An 18,987-nucleotide genomic window follows, 5' to 3' on the forward strand; every position below is an offset into this window, starting at 1 on the left:
TTGTGCAGCTTCCACGGCAGCACACCTTGCCATGCCAAGCAACCAGATAGTGATCTGGTGTCATGGCACCACACAGCATTTTAGCAAAATTTCCAGGCTTTTGGTCACACAACACGAGTAGGTATTTTTTCTCCGTATTTGTTACGGTGGGTGGTGGCTGATGTCTTCTTTGGCAACCTGCTGAAGCATAGAAATTTGCATTTTTTTTTTAAAATATGCTTCCTGCCCCCTTATGTTTGCCTGCAGCAGCAGGCAGGCACTCTTTTCTCCACTCCGCTCAGCCCCCCAAACACAGTCTGCAGTCTCAGCAGGGCTTCTCGCTGCACCCCCATGCCCTTTCCAACCAGCATTTCTTTTGATTTTTCAGGAATCCAGCATGCCTTGTGGCTGCTGGGCTCTGCTGGGCGTTTCCCCTCCTATGTCCCTTTCCCCCAGCATTTCTTCTGATTTTTCAGGACTCCACGGGGCACCATATGGCTGCCGTTCCCTGCTGGGCATTTCTCCTCCCATGTTCCCTTCCACCAGCATATCTTTTGATTTTTCTGGACTCCCGGCACCATGTGGCTGCCATGCTCTCCTGGGCATCTCCCTGCCCTTGTCCCTTTACATCCAGCCTCTCTATGGATTTTTCAGGACTCCCCAGCACCATACAGCTGCCATGCACAGCTGGGCATCTCCCCTCTCATGTCCCTTTATATCCAGCCTCTCTTTGGATTATTTATTTTATTTTTCTTTACATTACTTTTATTGTACATCAAACCCTTCCCCCCAGCCTTCCATGTGGAGGTAACTGAACCCTTCCTCACCATCCCCTCCACACGACTTAATCACTGGGGAGGACTGCTCTAGGAACAGCTGAAAAAGAATTTTTCTTGTGCCAGGATACCCTGGCCAGGACACCTGGTGGCTACTCCTGCTTTGCAGCCCCCTCTTCCCCCCAAAAAGTGGACAATTGCTTATAGCTTACCATATCCACAAAGAAATGTACTGGATAAGTGATGGCAACTGATGTATTGTAAAATGTATGCTTACTATCACACCCTTAATAAGCTTTCAGTGTTCTTCCCTGATAATAGACACAAAGACCCATTCATTCCACTTCAAAGCACTTTATGTGAATTGTATCTTAATTTTGACCTTCATTTTCCAGAGTCAATGCATAGCATAGCAGAGAGGAACAAAAGAAAAAAGAAGCGCAAACAGGATATTGTCCTGCAATACTTGGAAAATACTGAGGCAGAGCACATCAAGCTGACAAAGGACACTGCTCAGTGGAGTCATAGTACAGCTCAGTGGTGCACTTCTAGCAGCAGCAAGCAGCAAAGCTGAGTGAGGCTGCAGCAAAGCTTGTAACAGCAGTTACGGAGTAAAGAGAGGTTCTGCACTCACTGCTGCAGCTGCAGAGGGACTCCCAACACAGTACTGAAGGAGCCAGTACCCGCTGGCTGGAGTCCCCTGATGAGAGGTCACCCACCCACCCCTGTCTTCGAGGTCCCCAAATGCAGGGAGGGAGGGCAAGGAAAGCCTGCTGCTCCAGCCGCAAGGGCCACTGCAAAAGGCTATTCAAGCACCCTTGAGAAGACTTCTTTTCCCTGCCACTTAAACCTCTACTCCCCACAAAATACAATCATTCCTTTCAGCTCGGTGTGATTTCATGTCATGCAGGAGTGTGGGGGAAACACAAATCAAACTGGGTGGTTTGGGGGGGGGTGCTGAAGACACAGCTGCCCACTGATACTCCCAGGTCTGCAGCAGACGCGTGGCTGAGGGAACTGGGTGGCTGGGGGAAGGGCTGGAGGCACAGCTGCCCACTGATACTCCCTGGTCTGCAGTGGACATGCAGCTGAGGGAACTGTGTGAGCTGGGGGAGGGCTTAAGGCACAGCTGCCCACCACAAGCATTCTACTTACTGCAATTTAACCCCTTCCACTAAGTAAAAGCATTCATTCATCAAGACAGGGTATGATTTATTGGCATTATGTCAGAGAAATACATGGGTAGCAAGTGCATTACAGATCATTCATGAAGCTACTTTTTAAAGCATCCCTTATTGCTGCTGCCTCAGTGTGGCTACTGATAAATGGTCGTGCAGGCGGCTGCGAGTAAGCCCGGCCTATGCCCTCAGCTTCGGAATTCCAGATGGACGGAAAACTCTGCCACTTGTCTTCACATATGTTGTGCAAAATAGCGCATGCTGTAATGACGGTGGGGACATTAGTTAAACGTCAATAAGCATCTGAACCTTGCTTTTAAATGGCCAAAGGTGCATTCCGCCACCATTGTGCACCTGCTGAGTCTGTGATTGAAGTTTTCCTTGCTGGGGACCAGGGCTCCTGTGTAGGGCTTCATAAGGCAAGTGAGCAGACGGTAAGCAGGGTCACCCAATATAACAATGGGTATCTCTGCATTGCCAATCATGATTTTTTGATTGGGGGGCAAGTCCCATCCAGGAACTTTCTGTACAGTCCAGAATTTTGGAAGAGGTGCATGTTATGAACCCTCCTTGACCAGCCAACGTCAATGTCAGTGAAACGACCTTTGTGATCTACCAACCCTTGCAACAGCATGTTTATATATACACCTTTCTGTTTACATATTCAGAGGCCAGGTGGTCCACGACCATAATGGTCGCGTGTGTGCCATCTATTGCCCCACCGCAGTTAGGAAACCCCTGGGCAGCAAAGCCATCCACTACAGCCTGTACATCTCTCAGGGCCACAGTCTTCCTATGGAGAGGCCAACAGATTGCATGGGCCATCTCTATCACCTCAGACCCAGCTGCAAATCTGCTCACCCCGAACTGATTTGCCACTGACTGGTAACTGTCAGGTGTTGCAAACTTCAACAGTGCAGTTGCCACTCGCTTCTGAACCGTTAAAGCCGGCCTCATTCATGTGTTGCTGCACTTCAGGGCAAGGACCAGCATATCACAAACTTCCACAAAAGTGGAATTGTGCATGTGAAAGTTCTGCACCCACTGCTGGTTGTCCCAAGACTTCAAAATGATGTGGTCCCACCAGTGTGTACTGGTCTCACAAGTACAGAACTGCTGCTCCACTGTCATCAATGCATCCAGGGCAGCCGGCAGCTCTGAGTTCTTGGACCGCAGTTGAGAGATTTGCTCTTCCAAACCATTGTTGTTATCATCATTATCAGCACCATTATGATACTGAACTGTCACTGAGCTTTACAACTGAAGAAAAAAAATTATGCAACAGCCATTGTGATTGCTGAAACAATCTGGTGCTATGAGTTGGAGCATTTGGGGATCCATGTTTGCGCTGGAATGCTGCAGCAGGAAGTGGCGCAATCTTCAATTCCATTTTTGCGCTGTTACTGGTGCTCTGAATTCTGGGACAGTGCTTGGAATTCTGGGATTCAAACATGAAACACTCACAAGCAACCAAGGCTAAGGCACTGTGGGATTGGTACCCACAATGCACTGCTCATGCTGTTGAACTTGCACAGGGCAATGGGGACATGGAGACTTGACATGGGAAAAAAGATGGGTTGAATTTCAAGAAGCTTTGTAGACACAATTCTAATTCATAATATCAAGGTTAAATAATCTAATTTATTAAAAATCAAATTTACCTCGTAGTGTAGACACAGCCCAAGTGATCTAGCCAGTGTCACCCACTCCCAGCTTCTGACAAACAGGCGAGAGACACTATCCCTTCCCATCCTTTCAATATCCTGTTATAGTTTTTGCTTCACAATATCCTCAGTCAGATAGTTTCACATGGCAATTGTACATCCTATTCATCAGCTGTACAACACAGTTTATTAACTCACAGAAAAGTCTCTACAAGGAATATTTACATTCTAAAATTGAAATAATGTGTCTTTGCTGTAACAGTCATCAGATTTCACCTACCTGCTCTCCTCTTTCCAGCATACTCTTTTGAGCATGATTGTACACTCAATAGAAGTACTTTCTACATCTGTATGTGACTTAAGTATTTACCAGTTGTGGACCCCTATAGATTGACAACTTGGTCCTTTCTTCATACTTTTTCTAGCTGTTAAGCTTTGGTGCTTGCTGGCAGATATGACATGGCTTAGGCAATGCAATTCTCTCCTCTGTATTGGATTCTGACTAGAACCACCTGCCTCTTTTGCTGGGTACTACTTAGGAGTAACCAGAAGCACAGCACCCACAGGAACACTGTTCAGAGAAAGAGGACAGGATACTCACCTCAGGCATTAGCTGTTTTCAAGATGTTTACACCTGTGAGTGATCTGCTACCCAGCCTCTTCCTCTGCTTCAGTCTCTCTCTTGTGGGACTTTACAGTGGAGAAGTAACTGAGTGTGGTTCACCCCACAACTATAGGCTCAGTATAGTCACAGGGATGTATAGGATGCATCAGGCATTAGTAAGATTAAAGGTGAAGGCACAGTTGAAATGGAGCACCCACAGGGTAACACCTCAAATAATTAGACGTTATGACATCTAAAACCCATTGTTATACTACTTCATGAAGCTTGAAAATGAGAGGTGACTTTGATGAGATCAGAACCGGGCTTAGCAACCTCTATTCAGGTTACAAATTTGACTATAGCTTACTTCCTAGTGTATCAATTATCTGCTATCTTACAATGGATATAAATTTATGGATTCTTTTTAAAAATATTTAAAATTGGATTTTTACATAATATTTTTGTTTACAGTAAAATGCTATTTTAAAGAAATTTAACCCATTTAAAATTAAATGTGAAATTACAAACATCTACAATGAAGTCTAAAATTATTATAAAATCATTGATGAAATAAAATAATATTTAAGCCATGCATGTTTTCTGCCAAAGTTTTAAAGAAAGTAAAACCACTGAATTGGTTGAAATCTTTAGGTAAGCATTTGAAACTAGAGTTTAAGTGCTAAACCAGCTATTCACAGTATTAACCTCTTCTTCAGGTACACACTGAACCTCTCGTGCGACCTGACTGGTACTGGATGAGAGAATTTGACAGACCCCAGGAGCTCAATACTGTTTAGCACACTGCCAGCACTTCCACTGCTTACTGGGCCCGTAGAAGACATTTGGGGTAAATTACAGCTAAACAACAGCACAGAACACCGAGCTGGTGGCTTTAAACACACTTTACGAGACCATGAGAAACTTGGCCATAACCATGATAAGTGGTCATCCAGCTAACTAAAATCATGATGGCCAGATTACAGACGCTGCCAGGTGAGAGAGTTCCAGAATAGGGAGGTTCAACATGTATTCAACTCTTTCAGTTAGTAATTAATTCAAAGTTGAAAAAAAAATTGCAGGTTGAGAACATACAAAATTTTATTTTCCTCTTCCAAGCTATGAACAAATATGAAGTGTGCAGGGATTAGATGGACTGGTTCTAAGATCTTGAAGGTCAATCAATGCAATTCACTAATAAGAGATCCTTCTCCTTATGTTTAATAAATCAGTTTTAAATATGAAACACGTTTAATAAAAAAAAAGTAGGTACGCAGCACATGTGAGTTGTATTATTTAATTGTCACATTAAAATGATAATCTGGGACATTTTAAGCCAAACAGGCTGAATTTCTCATCAGGGACTTGGCACCTCCTTGTCAGTGATTTTCAGTAGGGCTCGAATGGATGAAAGTGGATACCAAATATCTTTTCAGGCTCCAGTAGACCTTTGTTAATGGGAATAGCAGGTCTCCCTAGTGTAGATCACCCACATGTTCGTATTCCTTCTCTTGGACTGCTTCCAGAGGTATTTCCATGGTCTCTGCCATGCACTTCATCATATCCTGGATTATTCTGAATTCCGATATTGAATCAGGCATGAGAGGATTTTCTTCAGGCTATTAAGAGAAAGGATGAACACCTGAGGCCAGCCAGTAAGGTCACATATGGGAGTAATGCGATGGAAGGTACATCGGGGTAGGGATACAAGGAAGATGAACTGGTCCATACTATCCCCATCTGACTCCCAGTGACCTACCCAATGTGGGCAACAGAGACAGGTAGATGAGTTTTGCCCAGCGGAAGAGGAGGAAAATGAATGTGCTTCCTCTGCAGAAAGGGACAATTTTGCCTTATCTTAGCAAAGGAGGGGTCAGTGCCAGGTATACACCTCTTTAACTTGGCGTGCCTGTGACACCCAAGCTAGTGGTTTAGATATCATCATTCTCCTTCTCTCAAGGAGAGTTAACTCTAGCATAAGGCCAACCGACAGTCACTCAGCAACACTTACAAGCTCAGGATGGAAATATCTGGTGTCAAGGTAATGGGTAACATTGGAACAATTTGTACCAAGGTAGAACAAGTGAGGGCTACTATCACTAAAGCTCTCACTCTTGGGCTTTTAGGTAAGAAGATAATTGGTGCTGGAGTTGGTGCAGATGGGTCAGTACTAGGAATAGTGCTGTAAAGAAATTTGCACAGTACTGCATGTGCAGACTTGGAAATTGCACTAGGGCACAAGAAGGGCCTTTTCAGGCTTTAGGAACTTGTCATGTATCTGATGACACTTTCGTCTCAGTTTTTCAGATGCCTGAGATAGCTCATCTTTGGAGCAGTGCTTACGTCTGTCCCTGGAAGATGCTGATGCAGTGGCATACGAATGGGGCTTCTAAGATGTGTCCTGGAAGCACACAATGAAATCACAGCTCCTCAGACAGAGACTAAATTGGTGGCTGAGGCCTGGTTGAAGCCTCTCAGATTCTGACTTCTTGTATAACACAACCTCGGGACTTTCTGGAATTGTTGCTGTTTGAACTAGAGCAGATCTGTTAGAAAAATATCCAATACTGATTTTACAATTACCAGGAATAGAGAATCCTTCACAACTCTCAGTAATTTGTTCCAATGGTAAATTACCTTCATTGCTACAAAATGAGCACAACTTAATTTGTTTAGACTCAACTTCTGGCCATTGTATCTTTTATACCATTGTCTGCTGAACAGCCCAATATCAATTTTTTGTTTCCAATACAAACTCTTATTGTCATCATCATCATCATCATCATCATCAACAACCATGGGCTCAGCGCTCACTGGTGTCTGATTCCTCCCACGCTATTTTCTTCCATCTTTCCCTGTCCAGTGGGGAGTGGTTTAGATTCTGTAGAATAGTTCCTCGACAATCTTCTATATAATTTACCCATTCTCTGTGGGGTCTGCCTCTCCTATTCAAACTGTCCTTTATGCCAAATACCGGGGTCTTGATTTTTCATTCATAGTTCATTCTGCAGATATGCTCAAATAGCTGTAATTTCCATTGAATAACCTTCTGCTGTAGGTTCGCTTTTGGCTGTATCTTCCTATATAATTCCCCACCTTCTGCATCCATCCTATTCTCAGGATCTTTCTATAACAAATCCTCTTGAATGCCAATATCCTTCTCTTTGAATCTTTTGTGATCACCCATGTCTCACATCCATACAACATGTTGATAAATACACATTTTCAAGATGCTCACCTTCATTTCTAAACTAATTGCTTCGCTCTTCCAGATCTTATCCATTGCCTTCAAACTCGCTCTTGCTTTCACTATTCTAGTCTCTATTTCCTTCTTACAATCTAGATCATACATTATGCTGTGAATTTCTGTGCACTCTCTAGTTCGATCCCATCTACACTAATCTTCCTAACTATTTTCTTATCTCCTAATACCATTGCTTTTGTTTTATCAATGTTCCTAATCAGTCTGTACTGCTTTCTTTCCTCTTTGAGCACTTGCACCATTCCTGCTAGCTTCTCTTCATCTTCTTCAATGATAACTATATCATCCATGAACCTCAAGTTGTTGATTCTCATCTCATTCACAGATATCCTTTCTACCTCTTCCTTGATCTTGTCCATTGCTCTCTCTAGGTGTGATGAAGATACTCAGCAATATTGGGTCTCGTCTTATACTTCTACTCATTTTAAACCTACTTTCCAACTATCCACACATTCTCATCGCTGCCTCCGTATTGTTGTTGCTATCCTTCAACAATCATATCAGTCTGCCATCCACTCTTTATGACTCCAATACCGCCCAAGCCACTTTCTGATCTATACTATCAAATGTCTTCTGAAAAATCGATTAAGCAACTGTAGATGTTCTTGGTCTTTCATTGAGCTTTCTCCACTATCAATCTTCGTGCCAATATCTGCTGTGTGGTACTTCTATCTTTCCTAAATCCCACTTGCTTGTGTGCTATATGTTGTTCTATCTGCGATCTCAGTCTCTCCGTCAGTATCATCATCAGCACCTTGCCTAGGTGACCTGTTAGGGCAATCATTTGGTAATCCTTGTGCTCCAGTGCACTTTGTTTCTTGTGTATTGTCACTAGCATCAACCCTGTCCATCCCTTAGGTGCCTTCCCTTCTTTCCAGCTATATTACATAGTGTATTTTGGTAATGCAGTGGCACTCACTTCTCATGAGTATCCTCCTGCCTGAGTGCATGTGCCTGCACTCTCACTCTAAGGACAATACATCTCCAGTGATTCAGCCTTCTGGTGACTTAGCTGTGCTTCTTCCCTGGAGACTCTTGGTTCTCTGGGCTTTTGTGGCCAGCTCTCCAGTTGGGCCACTAAACCTTTCAGTTCCCCTTTCAGGGCTGTATGACAGTTTCCATAGGCCACTTCCCCATAATCCCTTTCTGTTCTCCATGTTTACCTTAGGACTTACAACTGCCAAGTCCCAGTGGCCCACAAGGAATGCCTCCTTTGCTCCCCCAGTCCCTATAGGCAACGGCTCTGACTGCAGTCCTGTAGCTCCTTCAGACCACCAGCAACACCATCCATGCTTCTCTGGCTCCAGGCAGCTGCCCTTAGTTCTGCACTGCAACTCCTCTGATATGAGCTTGCTGGGCCCTGAATGGTTGCTTTTCCCACAGCCACTCTAGGCAGCCTCTACAGTTCCCTTCTGGGACATGGTGTAGTAGGACCAAGAGGCCTTCAGCACATTGCCTCAGAGCCTGGAACAGCCCATCCCAGCTTCTGCTTGGTAAAATCAACAGATGGAGCTCCTTGACTATACAATTATAAAGCATGTTTACTTAACCTCTGTATTCCAAGTGGAGCATAGGTCATCTACAAGTCTTCTCCACTTCACTATCTCGGAACAACATTTCTAGATGACTCCAAAAGTACCCCAATTTTTGTCCTTCAGTCTCAGTAGATCTCCACATTGTCTGAGGTCTTCTTCTTTTGTGTTTTCCTTGCGGGTTCCACGTGAGTGCTTGACGGACTTAGGTTTGCACAGTCTTATGTAGTTTCATCTGCACACCCAAAAAGGGATTAGGAGAGGTTTGGATTGGCCAGTGGATCTCTGACTGAAGAGGTACACCATATGAATCTACGTATGATGGGCTCTGAACAGGACTACCTTGCCAAACAAAAGAAAACCCAATTTTCTTTAATCCAAAAATCTGCTTAATACAATTAATTTTCTTCTTATAGTTTCATGTCCAGTCTGAAAGGTATTTTAAAATGCTGTTCAAATAGTCTGAAAGATTTCAGAGTTCCATCTCAGAATAATAATGATAAAGTTTTGATACAGTCATAAAAGAGATACAACTATTTTATGTCAGATGTACAGTTGCCCTTAAAATCCTACCACTGGAATATATAGAACTGAAAATGCACTAAACATTCCACAGAGACTATAACAAGCATTGCATTCTCAATGAATTTACAATATAAATATGGAATCAGAAAAACAATTATGAAACCAGGCAGCAACTACAATTTTTAAAATATTTGTAAATCAGTTATGGTCAAAACAACAGACTGTTGGATTTTGTGTGCTGTAACTACTAGTTATTATTACTAATACTAATGGTTTTTGGCAAATAAACCATTTGACATTCTATTGTATCATAAGCTTGTGACCTTTATAAATAAACTTTCATTGTAGCTAAATGGATAGTGGTTAATTTGATGTACTTGTTCTCATTCCCTCTGCCAGCAGCAAAATAAAAAAAAAAACATGTTGCAAACCAAATGCTGTAAAACAATGCAGTGTGACCAGTACTGGGGAAACACCCATACTGTGAGGGAAACATTTAACTTTTAAACTTGCCATGGCATTATTGTAAGTAATAGAGAATTTAATTTTTAAAAGGATTTTAAAAACTACCTTAACTGTGTCCTTTAAATAGAGATGAATGTAGAAGTCAGGTCTTGCCTTCCTGCTTACTCCTACTCAACAAAATTCTAAAAAAAACAACATTCCAGGATTCAACCAATATCTGGAAAAAACAACTGCAACATTAGCTAATTATGGTAGCTGGAGATAATGAAAGATATCTGATTAACAGAAATATGACAGTCTATTTAAAGGTAATCCTAAGGGATGTGCTGTTGGGCTCCAAATGCAGTACCTGTGCACCAACCTGTTAGATCCGAATGTTGTTATTATGGTAGCCAGGCCATGAAGGCAAGTGGAGCACCATGATAGCTAAAACTTATGCTGCATCTAGCAAAGCTTAAGGATGGGAAGAAAATGCAATCAATGTCAGCAGAGAAGTTTTCTCTGTTCATTTTGAGTTGATTACTGATCTAAGAATTGAGAAAAAAATGTGTATCTTAGCACACTACTACATAATGAAGATGGCTCAAAAAATAACTAATGGCAAGAATAGCAACACTAAAACCTCACGCTATTCTGTAGTTGGGAAAGAAAGACTTCACCAAACCCAGGGTCTCATCTTTTCCAATGTATTGCTAAGGTACGTGGAATTCTCAAAATAGCAGATAAACAGAGCCACATGAAATGGCTCACATAGAAGATTTTTACAAAAACTCCTGCCAGAATCTTGTAAGGGAGCCCTTACAAAAACTCCTGCTAGAATCTTGTAAGGGAGCAATGCTAGTTTAATTTTAGGTTTGGGTCATGTCTTTCTTGCTGTAGTCACAAAGCAACTTGTTCACAGTACATAATTTGCAAAGATTTGAGAACTGCAAAATTATGTTACTGTTGGAACAGATTCAGTTACCATACAGCCTTCTCCATTAGATACTTGCCACTAAGTAAAGGTCTGTTGAGCGCATACAAAGGAGGTAGATCTTCTATCTCTGCTATCCGCTGGTATACTGCTCTGGATAGATGGTCCCCATGATACAAACTCCCCAAGATGATGCTAGAGAAGTAAACTGGCTCCACAAAGAGGCTAAGTAAGGATCCTTGAATACCCAATACGTTCCACCTAAGGGGAAGGAAAAAAAAAACACTTTCTTTTTAATAGAACAAGTAATCCCTACTAGAAACATCAAGTCAACCTCAACGGACTAGACTTTCAAACTTTCCTCCTGCCCAGTGCCTGACCTTGTTGTAGCTGTCTACCCAGCCTGAGTTCCACAGCCTAGCTTTTCACCATGCCTGTGGAGCATATACCAGAATCCTAACTTCAGCAGGTGCTGCAATAATGTGATATGGCAGCCAAGTCTCAATTTCAGAGGCAGAGTCCATGACTCTGGTTTCCCACTGCCACAGCTGGTGAGACCTCTCCAAACATCTTAGTGTAGCAAGAGGGATAAGATCTATCCAGCTGAGTGAATGTAAGCCACATAGTACAGGATGAGACTTATTTAACCTGAAGTAGACACTGATGACTTCAAAATACATCCATCACTAGTAAAGTCCCCTCTCTCCCTGTGTCAGAATGCAGGAGAGACTGGATATTTCCCAAAGATTCTCCTCCTCCCCAAAGATAATTCTGTCCCCTTCACCACAAGTCACACTTTTTCTATTGCTGCTTAGAATGGATAACTCCAACTCTCTAAGTGCTGAGGTATTTGGGGACTCTGCACAGGTCTACATTGAGAGACTCCAGTTTAGGAGGTCATATGCGCACATTCTTTACCCCTTTTATCAGCTTCATGGATACCGACTATGGAAATCATGACCATCCTCAGCATAGGTAAGATTGGTATGGAACCAATATGTGCAGAAGTAAAATACTAACAAGTTCAAAAGCATTAAGATTTAGATGACTGCCACATGTCTAAAAAGCTTTTGAAATTTCAGTCACCATGCTGGGGCGTAAGCCCGTCTGTCTCTGTCTTGCACTGTACTTGCAGAATACTTCTGCAGAATTAGTGCAACAAATTTAATCATAATGGTCTGCAAGTGAATGAAGAAGCAAAGGAGGCATACTTAGGTTTCCTCTGGTGCCTTTGCATAGGCACTAGCTATAATTGTGGTTCTGGTGCTCATCTGAATATGGGGCCTGTGGTGTTAGCCACTTTTAGTAGGGAGCCTGGAACAACTGGGGCAGCAAAGGGAAGCATACACTTGAGGCACAGCACTCCTTTGAGCTGCTGGATAGCACAGCCCCACCACACTCTCAGCACAGGCCAGAGGTTATAAGGTACAACTGAATGTGTTGCTAAAATACGCAAAATAAATAATAAGCTTATAAGACTGCCTTATAAAATTATTTAAATTATTTAAAGCACAAGGCAACAATCTTTTCTCTTACCCTTACTATACTGAAGATGAAAAGGAAAATACCATACACCAGCATGGTTAATTTGTTCTGCTTCTGAGATCCCACAATGCCTTCTGCAAATCAATTGCATATTCAGGGTACAAAAGAGTGCTGGCTGCCCAACTTATTTCTTTTGAAAAAACCCTCCTATGTGACAGTTATTTTTTCAGCCCATAGGACAACAGTTTTTCTTTCAGTTAATATATAATTAAACTCTCACCCAGCTGATTCTTGCAGTCAATGGTAGCTGTTTCAAGGATTTTATTGGACATCCAGTTGAAACGTACAAATACATACAATGATGTTACAAATTTAAAAAAAAATCTAATATTTATGCAGTTTGAAGGATTTTCTCTTTACAGTGCATTAGGTGAACTTTGCAGAATTACCATATTATATATCTCTTTTCCCTTTATACAGTATGCACTTTTTATCTCTGCTACTAACATTGCCCCAGTGTTACACGTAACATTTTTTTTCTACTTCTTGCTTTTAACTATTTTCATTCTTTTCACATTTAACACAAGAGAAGGGAAACCACAGGTTCACATCAGAATCTTGCAAATAAGGAAAATCTTGGTTTCCTTGCTATGCTGTCAAAGTGCTGCCTCAAACTAACATATGCCAATTTTATTTTTGAATGAGGAAGATAAATATGTCTACTGCTACACCAATACACTAGCACAGACTATGCCAGCATACTTCTTGCTGTAATAAGAGGATGGCAATTCATGCTGCAAATTTTAAAATAATTGATTGACTAGAACAGGAGATTTCAAACTTCAATGTACTGTGACTTTCTTTCGGACAATAAAAATTACTGCATGACCCCAAGACAGAGCAGAAGCCTGAGCCTGCCCACCCACGCCTTGTGAAGGGAGGGAAGGACTTCAACCCCAGGCATGGAGACTATAACCTGAGTCCTAACATGCTGGGCTGGTGAGGCTGGTGCTGCCAGCAAGCCGAAGCCAACCCTGGCAATAACATTAAAATTAGGTCAACTTTGGGGTTTTGAGCCACAGTTTGAGCACTGCTGGTATGAAAAACTATTTATTTATGCTATTCTGGAGTAACAATAGGAATGAGGACGTGTAAATGTAGCAGCAAGTGACAGCATAATGTTCATGACTCCCTTCCTAACATCCTGTTACTTTTACAGTAATAGAGGTAGGTACACAGGGAATTGCTTTACGCAATTAGCATTCAAATCATTTATAGTATGCAGTATCAGTTTATTTTGGGCATTCTTTGTTTATGAGGTCTCAGTTTACCGCCAAAACAGCACTGATTAAACAATGAAATTATATTTACCATAAAATGCAAAACTTGCCAAAAAGTGGTGTCAATAAGTGTGTTAAGGAAAAGAGCATACAATTATTTACTAGTAATTCTGTTTGTGATAGACTCTGTTATTTATTATCCAATGGAAGTGGGTTAAGGGCTAGAAAGCCTTATGGTGCCACCATCTGGGAAGCAAGGAGGTAAAGAGTTGTGAGTCCCCACTCCTGATTATACAAGCCTCAGCAGGTCCCCATCACTCATGTGAGAAAGACCAGCAGAATAAGAACAATATGCAAGGTAGTGAGAGAAATAAAATGCAAAGTAGTAATGGAACCAAACTCCCACCGGGTCAGAGGGTGGGATGCACAATGGGAGAAAAGGAAGTAATATCCCCTAGCCATATATATCTATTTTCTTCTATCCCATGGCAGTAGGTTAGAGCCCAGACCACAGGCAACGGAATCAGTAGCTTTAAAAGGCAGGCATTCCTTACTGAGAGATGACAAGATCCTGGGGCTGCTTGAGATCATGAAAGCAGAGAGAATATGCAGAAACATTCTTGACTCAGGAGAAAAGACAACATTGGTAAGAGGATTTTCTGGTGAAGCTAAGTTATCCGGGACAGAGATGCATAACTCTTTGCTTTACAGCAGTGGGCATTATCATGTTGTTTGTCCCTTAATCTACTGATGTGGAGTGACAGAGGATTGATATAGAATGATATGATCTTGCAAGTAGAAATCAAATATAAAAGAGTCTTTGGATGATTCAGTTCTCCTTAGGAAGATATGCCTATGGAGCAAAGAGTTACTGAGTTTAGGAATGGAATATCTGCACCTTGAGAGAGTTAGGTAGACATAGGTGAGATGAACCAACTTGGATGTATATGATGGCCCTATAAGCTCATAGATCAATGGCCAGAGTCTAGCTACATACCTCACATAATTTATTCTAGTCTTTGGCTCTGATGGCCACAAATTCTAAATCTCCAGGATCTAACATGTAGCCTGCAAAAAACAAGGTCTGTCTCTAACAAGACATGGTCAGCCTCACAGAGAAAGACCATACATTGCCACATACTTATTGGTTACTAGTAGCAGGATAAGTGGCAGGCCTGCCTCCCCACCATCATGAAAGAGGATCAGTAGCCTGAACTGAGTTTACAGCACTGACCACTCCAGACCTCTTCACTGTGAAGACTAGAAAGAAGACAAGAATTGAGCAATAAAAACATGAATGGCTAGAGACCACTTGCTAGAGGTCTGCAGCATTCTTAAGAGGGGTCATAGCCGAGCTAGCACAGTATTAAGCTGCTACTGAAGGACCACAGGCAGCAGACTGGAGCTGTGACATTGTGGCTTAGCTTAGACTATAGAGAAGATGATGTTCAGGAGCCAGAAAGTTTAGTCAGTGAGTTGCCTGTATGACCTTTAATGGGCACAGTTAACTCAATAGTTTTGCCCGATCAGAGGATTTATCATATATGTATCATGGAACTAGAAGGGTGGGGAGGGATAGCTCAATCGTTTGTGCATTGGCCTGCTAAACTCATGGCTGTGAGTTCAATCTTTGAGGTGGCCATTTAGGGGTCTGAGGCAAATAAATTAAAAAAAAAAATCTGTTAGGGATGGTGCTTGGCCCTGCCAAGGGCAGGGGACTGGACTCAATGACCTCCTAAGGTCCCTTCCAGCTCCATGATGTGTGTGTGACCTTAGGAGGTCATTGAGTCCAGTCCCCTGCATTCACAGCAGGACCAAGAACCACCTCCCAAATAACTGAACTCACAATCCTGTGTGTGCACAAAGCCAATGCTCTAGTTACTAGCTAAATAGCCTTTATCATTACAAAAATACTTTGTTTGAACATAATGTTACCTTTGTATGGCACCAAATACCGGAAACTGCATAGTAATAAACTCATTCAAGTGAAATTGGCGGAACATGGCTATAAATGTAAACACTGAGGCTATGTCTAGATTACATTCTTATTTTGAAAGAGGAATGCAAATGAGGAAATAAAAATGCAAATGAAGCACTGATTTTCAAATCTCACACTTCATTTGCATAATCTAATCCAATTGCTTTTCAGAAGAGATTTTTTTTTTTAAAAAGCTGTGTAGACAAAGTTCTTTCGGGGGAAAAAACCTTTTTCAAAAGAACACTTATTCATCAAAAAATGAGGTTTACAGGGGTCTTTCAAAAGAGGATTTTGTTTTTTCTTCAGAAAAAAACCCATCTACACTGTTTTTTTAAAAATCTCCTCTAAAAAAGCCATTTGTAAATCAGCACTTCATCTGCATTTTCGATGTCCATCATTTGCATTCCTCTTTTGAAAGAGGAATGTAGTCTAGACATAGCCTGAGTCTCCTTACTCCTTATATAGCATCCCTTCTGTGCGTCTCAGGGTCACATCTGGGTTCTTTAGTGACACACATACATTTCCACTCTGCCTTAATATGAGTACCTATGAGAGAGCAGCATGAGTTCTGTTGTGTGTCTCAAAGGATCAACAACATAGTCAAATTAATTTTGGCAGGATAATCTCTGTGTTTTTTTTTTAAAGCTGGTGATGAATACAAACATAATGTTCATGTCTCGGATGGATTTAAAGAGTTGGCAGTTCCACGTGTTCCCTTGAATTGTAAGTCAGAAAACTGCTTGGCCAGTAAAGAATAAACAAGGGAACGCATGTTATTCTCATGGACTCAGTTTTCAGTGTTTTTCTTTTTATGTGCCAGTATATTTATACATTCCTCAGTAATTTCCATTACATGCACCTGATGAAATGGGTCTTTGCCCACAAAAGCTTATGCTCCGATATATCTGTTAGTCTATAAGGTGCCACAGGACTTCTCATCATTTTTGCAGAGACAGACTAACACAGCTACCCCGATACTTGTCACCATTTCTTTTGTGTGATTTGTGGTACCCTATGCGGTACTGTGGATATCTAGAGCTGGTTTGAAAAGCCAGTGTGGCGTTTTCCTGAAATTTCCCTGAGGTTGCTACACTTTTCAGAGGATAGAAGCTGTTTAACTGTGGGGGCAAGAGACCGGCTGAGCCTATTATTTGAAAGTTTTAACAAAAGATTTAACTAATGAAAGAGCACCATAACTAAAGAGAATAAATAAACCAGTGTCACATTTTCATAAATGAAAATGCTACATTTATTAAAAGGTGTTCCAGTCATTTTTTTTTAAAAGGTCATGTTCAACTATAGCAACCAGGTAACAGGTTTTTAACTGAGGATGTTTTCAATGGGAGTAGAACCAGAGCATTTAATCATGAGGAAAGAAAGGGGGTCCTAGGCAAAGCTTGACTGATATCTTCTACGTTCACCTTAGGAATCCATTAATGAGAGATGCAGAGAAAATGCTGTCAATACAATATCTGAAAACAATTTAGAATATCCGTCCATCCAGATGTTCAAGACATACAGAAAGCAGATACATGGAAACCCCGGTTATCCGACCCCCGGTTATCCAACACTCCATTTTATCTGACACCGCCTGCAACAGCGTGGGATGCAACAGAATATTGGATAGCTGGGGTGGGGGAGGGTTGGATAATCTCCCCCAGCAGGCAGGCAGAAGCCCCACCAGGGCCTGCAGCAGCTGCCCACCCAGGCCAGCTGGGGCTTCATGCCCTGGGCTGGTGGGGATGGCTACCCACCTGGGGTGACAAAGGCTGCCTGCCCAGGGAGCTAGGCTGGGGATATGGCGCCAGGGCAGCCAGCAACCCACCCAACTTGCCAGGGCTCCGTACCTCAGTGCTGGCAGCGCCTCCATGCCCCAACCGCTCAGTGAGCTTGCTCCAGAGAGTCAGCTCTGGGCAGCCAGCCTGGAGCAGCCAGCAGACCGCCCCTGGCCAGGAAGGGTTCCCTCCCCGGTGCTGCAGCGGCTCCACACCCCGGGGAGTGGCAGTAGCTACCTGCCCAGGGAGCTGGCTCCAGGGAGTCGACTATGGAAAGCCTGCCTGGGGCAGCCAGCAGCCCATGCCTGGCCAGCTGGGGCTCTGCAAGTTGAGGGGGCGGCAGCTCCACGCCCCAGCTGCCAGGGCTCCACGCTGCGGGGATGGCAGCAGCTCCACAACCCAGCCACCAGGGCTCTGTGCCCCAGGGCTGGCAGGCTCTCTACACCAGGAGTGGAAGCAGTTCCAGACCCTGGAAGCTAGGTCCAGAGAGACAGCCTCAGGCAGCCAGCAGCCCGCCCCAGCTGCTGGAGCTCTGCGCCCCAAGGGCAGTGGCTGTGCACCCCTGGAGTACCTGAGACTCTGTGCCCTGGGCTGGCAGTGGATGCCCACCCAGGAACCTGGCTCCAGGGATCTGACCTGGGGCAGCCAGCAATCTGCCACTTGCAAGCTGGATGTCCCTGCCTGGGACCAGCCAGGACACTGCACCCCGGGGCTAGTGGCAGCTCCACGCCCCAGCCACCAGGACTCTATGTCCCAGGCCAGCAGTGGCAGCCCACCCAGGGACCCACTCTGCAGCAGCTGGCGTCCCACAGCCCACTGAGGGAGCTGGCTGCCTGCACTTCAAAAAGGGCCCACACAGTCCCCACTCCAACCTCCCACACCATGACCCCCCACCCCACTCCCATTATCCAACATTGTCTGGTATCCAAACATAGGTGGGTCCCATTTATGTCAGATAACCAGGGTTTTACTACGTTAAGTTTAAAAAAGAAGAAGAAGAAAAAATGAAAAGCTTACATGAAGTGGAAAGTTGGACAGATGACTAGGGAAGAGTATAAATATAGTGCTTGGACATTCAGAAGTGCTAACAGGAAGGCCAAAGTCCAACTGGACTTGCAGCTAGCAAGGGATGTGAAAGGTAACAAGAAAGGTTTCTACAGGCTTGTTAGCAAGAAGGTGGTGGGTCACGAAATGCAGGAGGCCATTACTAAATGGGGAAGGTGACCTAGTGACAGATGATGTGGAAAAAAGCAAAATATTCATGTTTGGGTTTTTTTGTCTGTCTTCTCAGACAATGTTAGCTCCCAGACTGCTGCACTGGGCAGCACAGCATGTGGAGGAGGTGGGCAGTCCTCAGTAAGGAAAGAACAGCTTAAGAAGAGAAGAGAAGAAGAGAGAAGAGAGAGGCCCAACTTAAATGTATACCCCAAATTTACAAACATATTAAGAGACAGAGAAAAGAGCCACCATGGGTGAACACCCATGTAAAACAAGCAGTGAGGGATAAAAAGGCACCTTTCAAAGGTGGAAGGCAAATTCTAGTGAGGTAAATAGAAAGGAACATAAACACTACC

General features: G+C 43.2%; 1 protein-coding gene across 5 annotated transcripts in view; it reads right to left on the reverse strand.

Moving 5' to 3' along the window:
- ADARB1 (adenosine deaminase RNA specific B1) overlaps positions 1–18,987 on the reverse strand; it is a 126,666-nt gene that overhangs the window by 19,887 nt on the left and 87,792 nt on the right. For 4 of the 5 annotated variants that reach the window (XM_075001491.1, XM_075001489.1, XM_075001493.1 and 1 more), the window contains one exon: positions 10,975–11,156. In XM_075001491.1, coding sequence (XP_074857592.1) covers positions 10,975–11,156 — 182 coding nt within the window. Of the gene's footprint in view, positions 1–5,528; positions 5,818–10,974; positions 11,157–18,987 lie in introns of those variants that run through there. The other variant, XM_075001494.1, reaches the window with a different exon arrangement.

The sequence above is a fragment of the Carettochelys insculpta genome, chromosome 8 (assembly GCF_033958435.1).
Source record: "Carettochelys insculpta isolate YL-2023 chromosome 8, ASM3395843v1, whole genome shotgun sequence".
Lineage (NCBI taxonomy): Eukaryota > Metazoa > Chordata > Testudines > Carettochelyidae > Carettochelys > Carettochelys insculpta.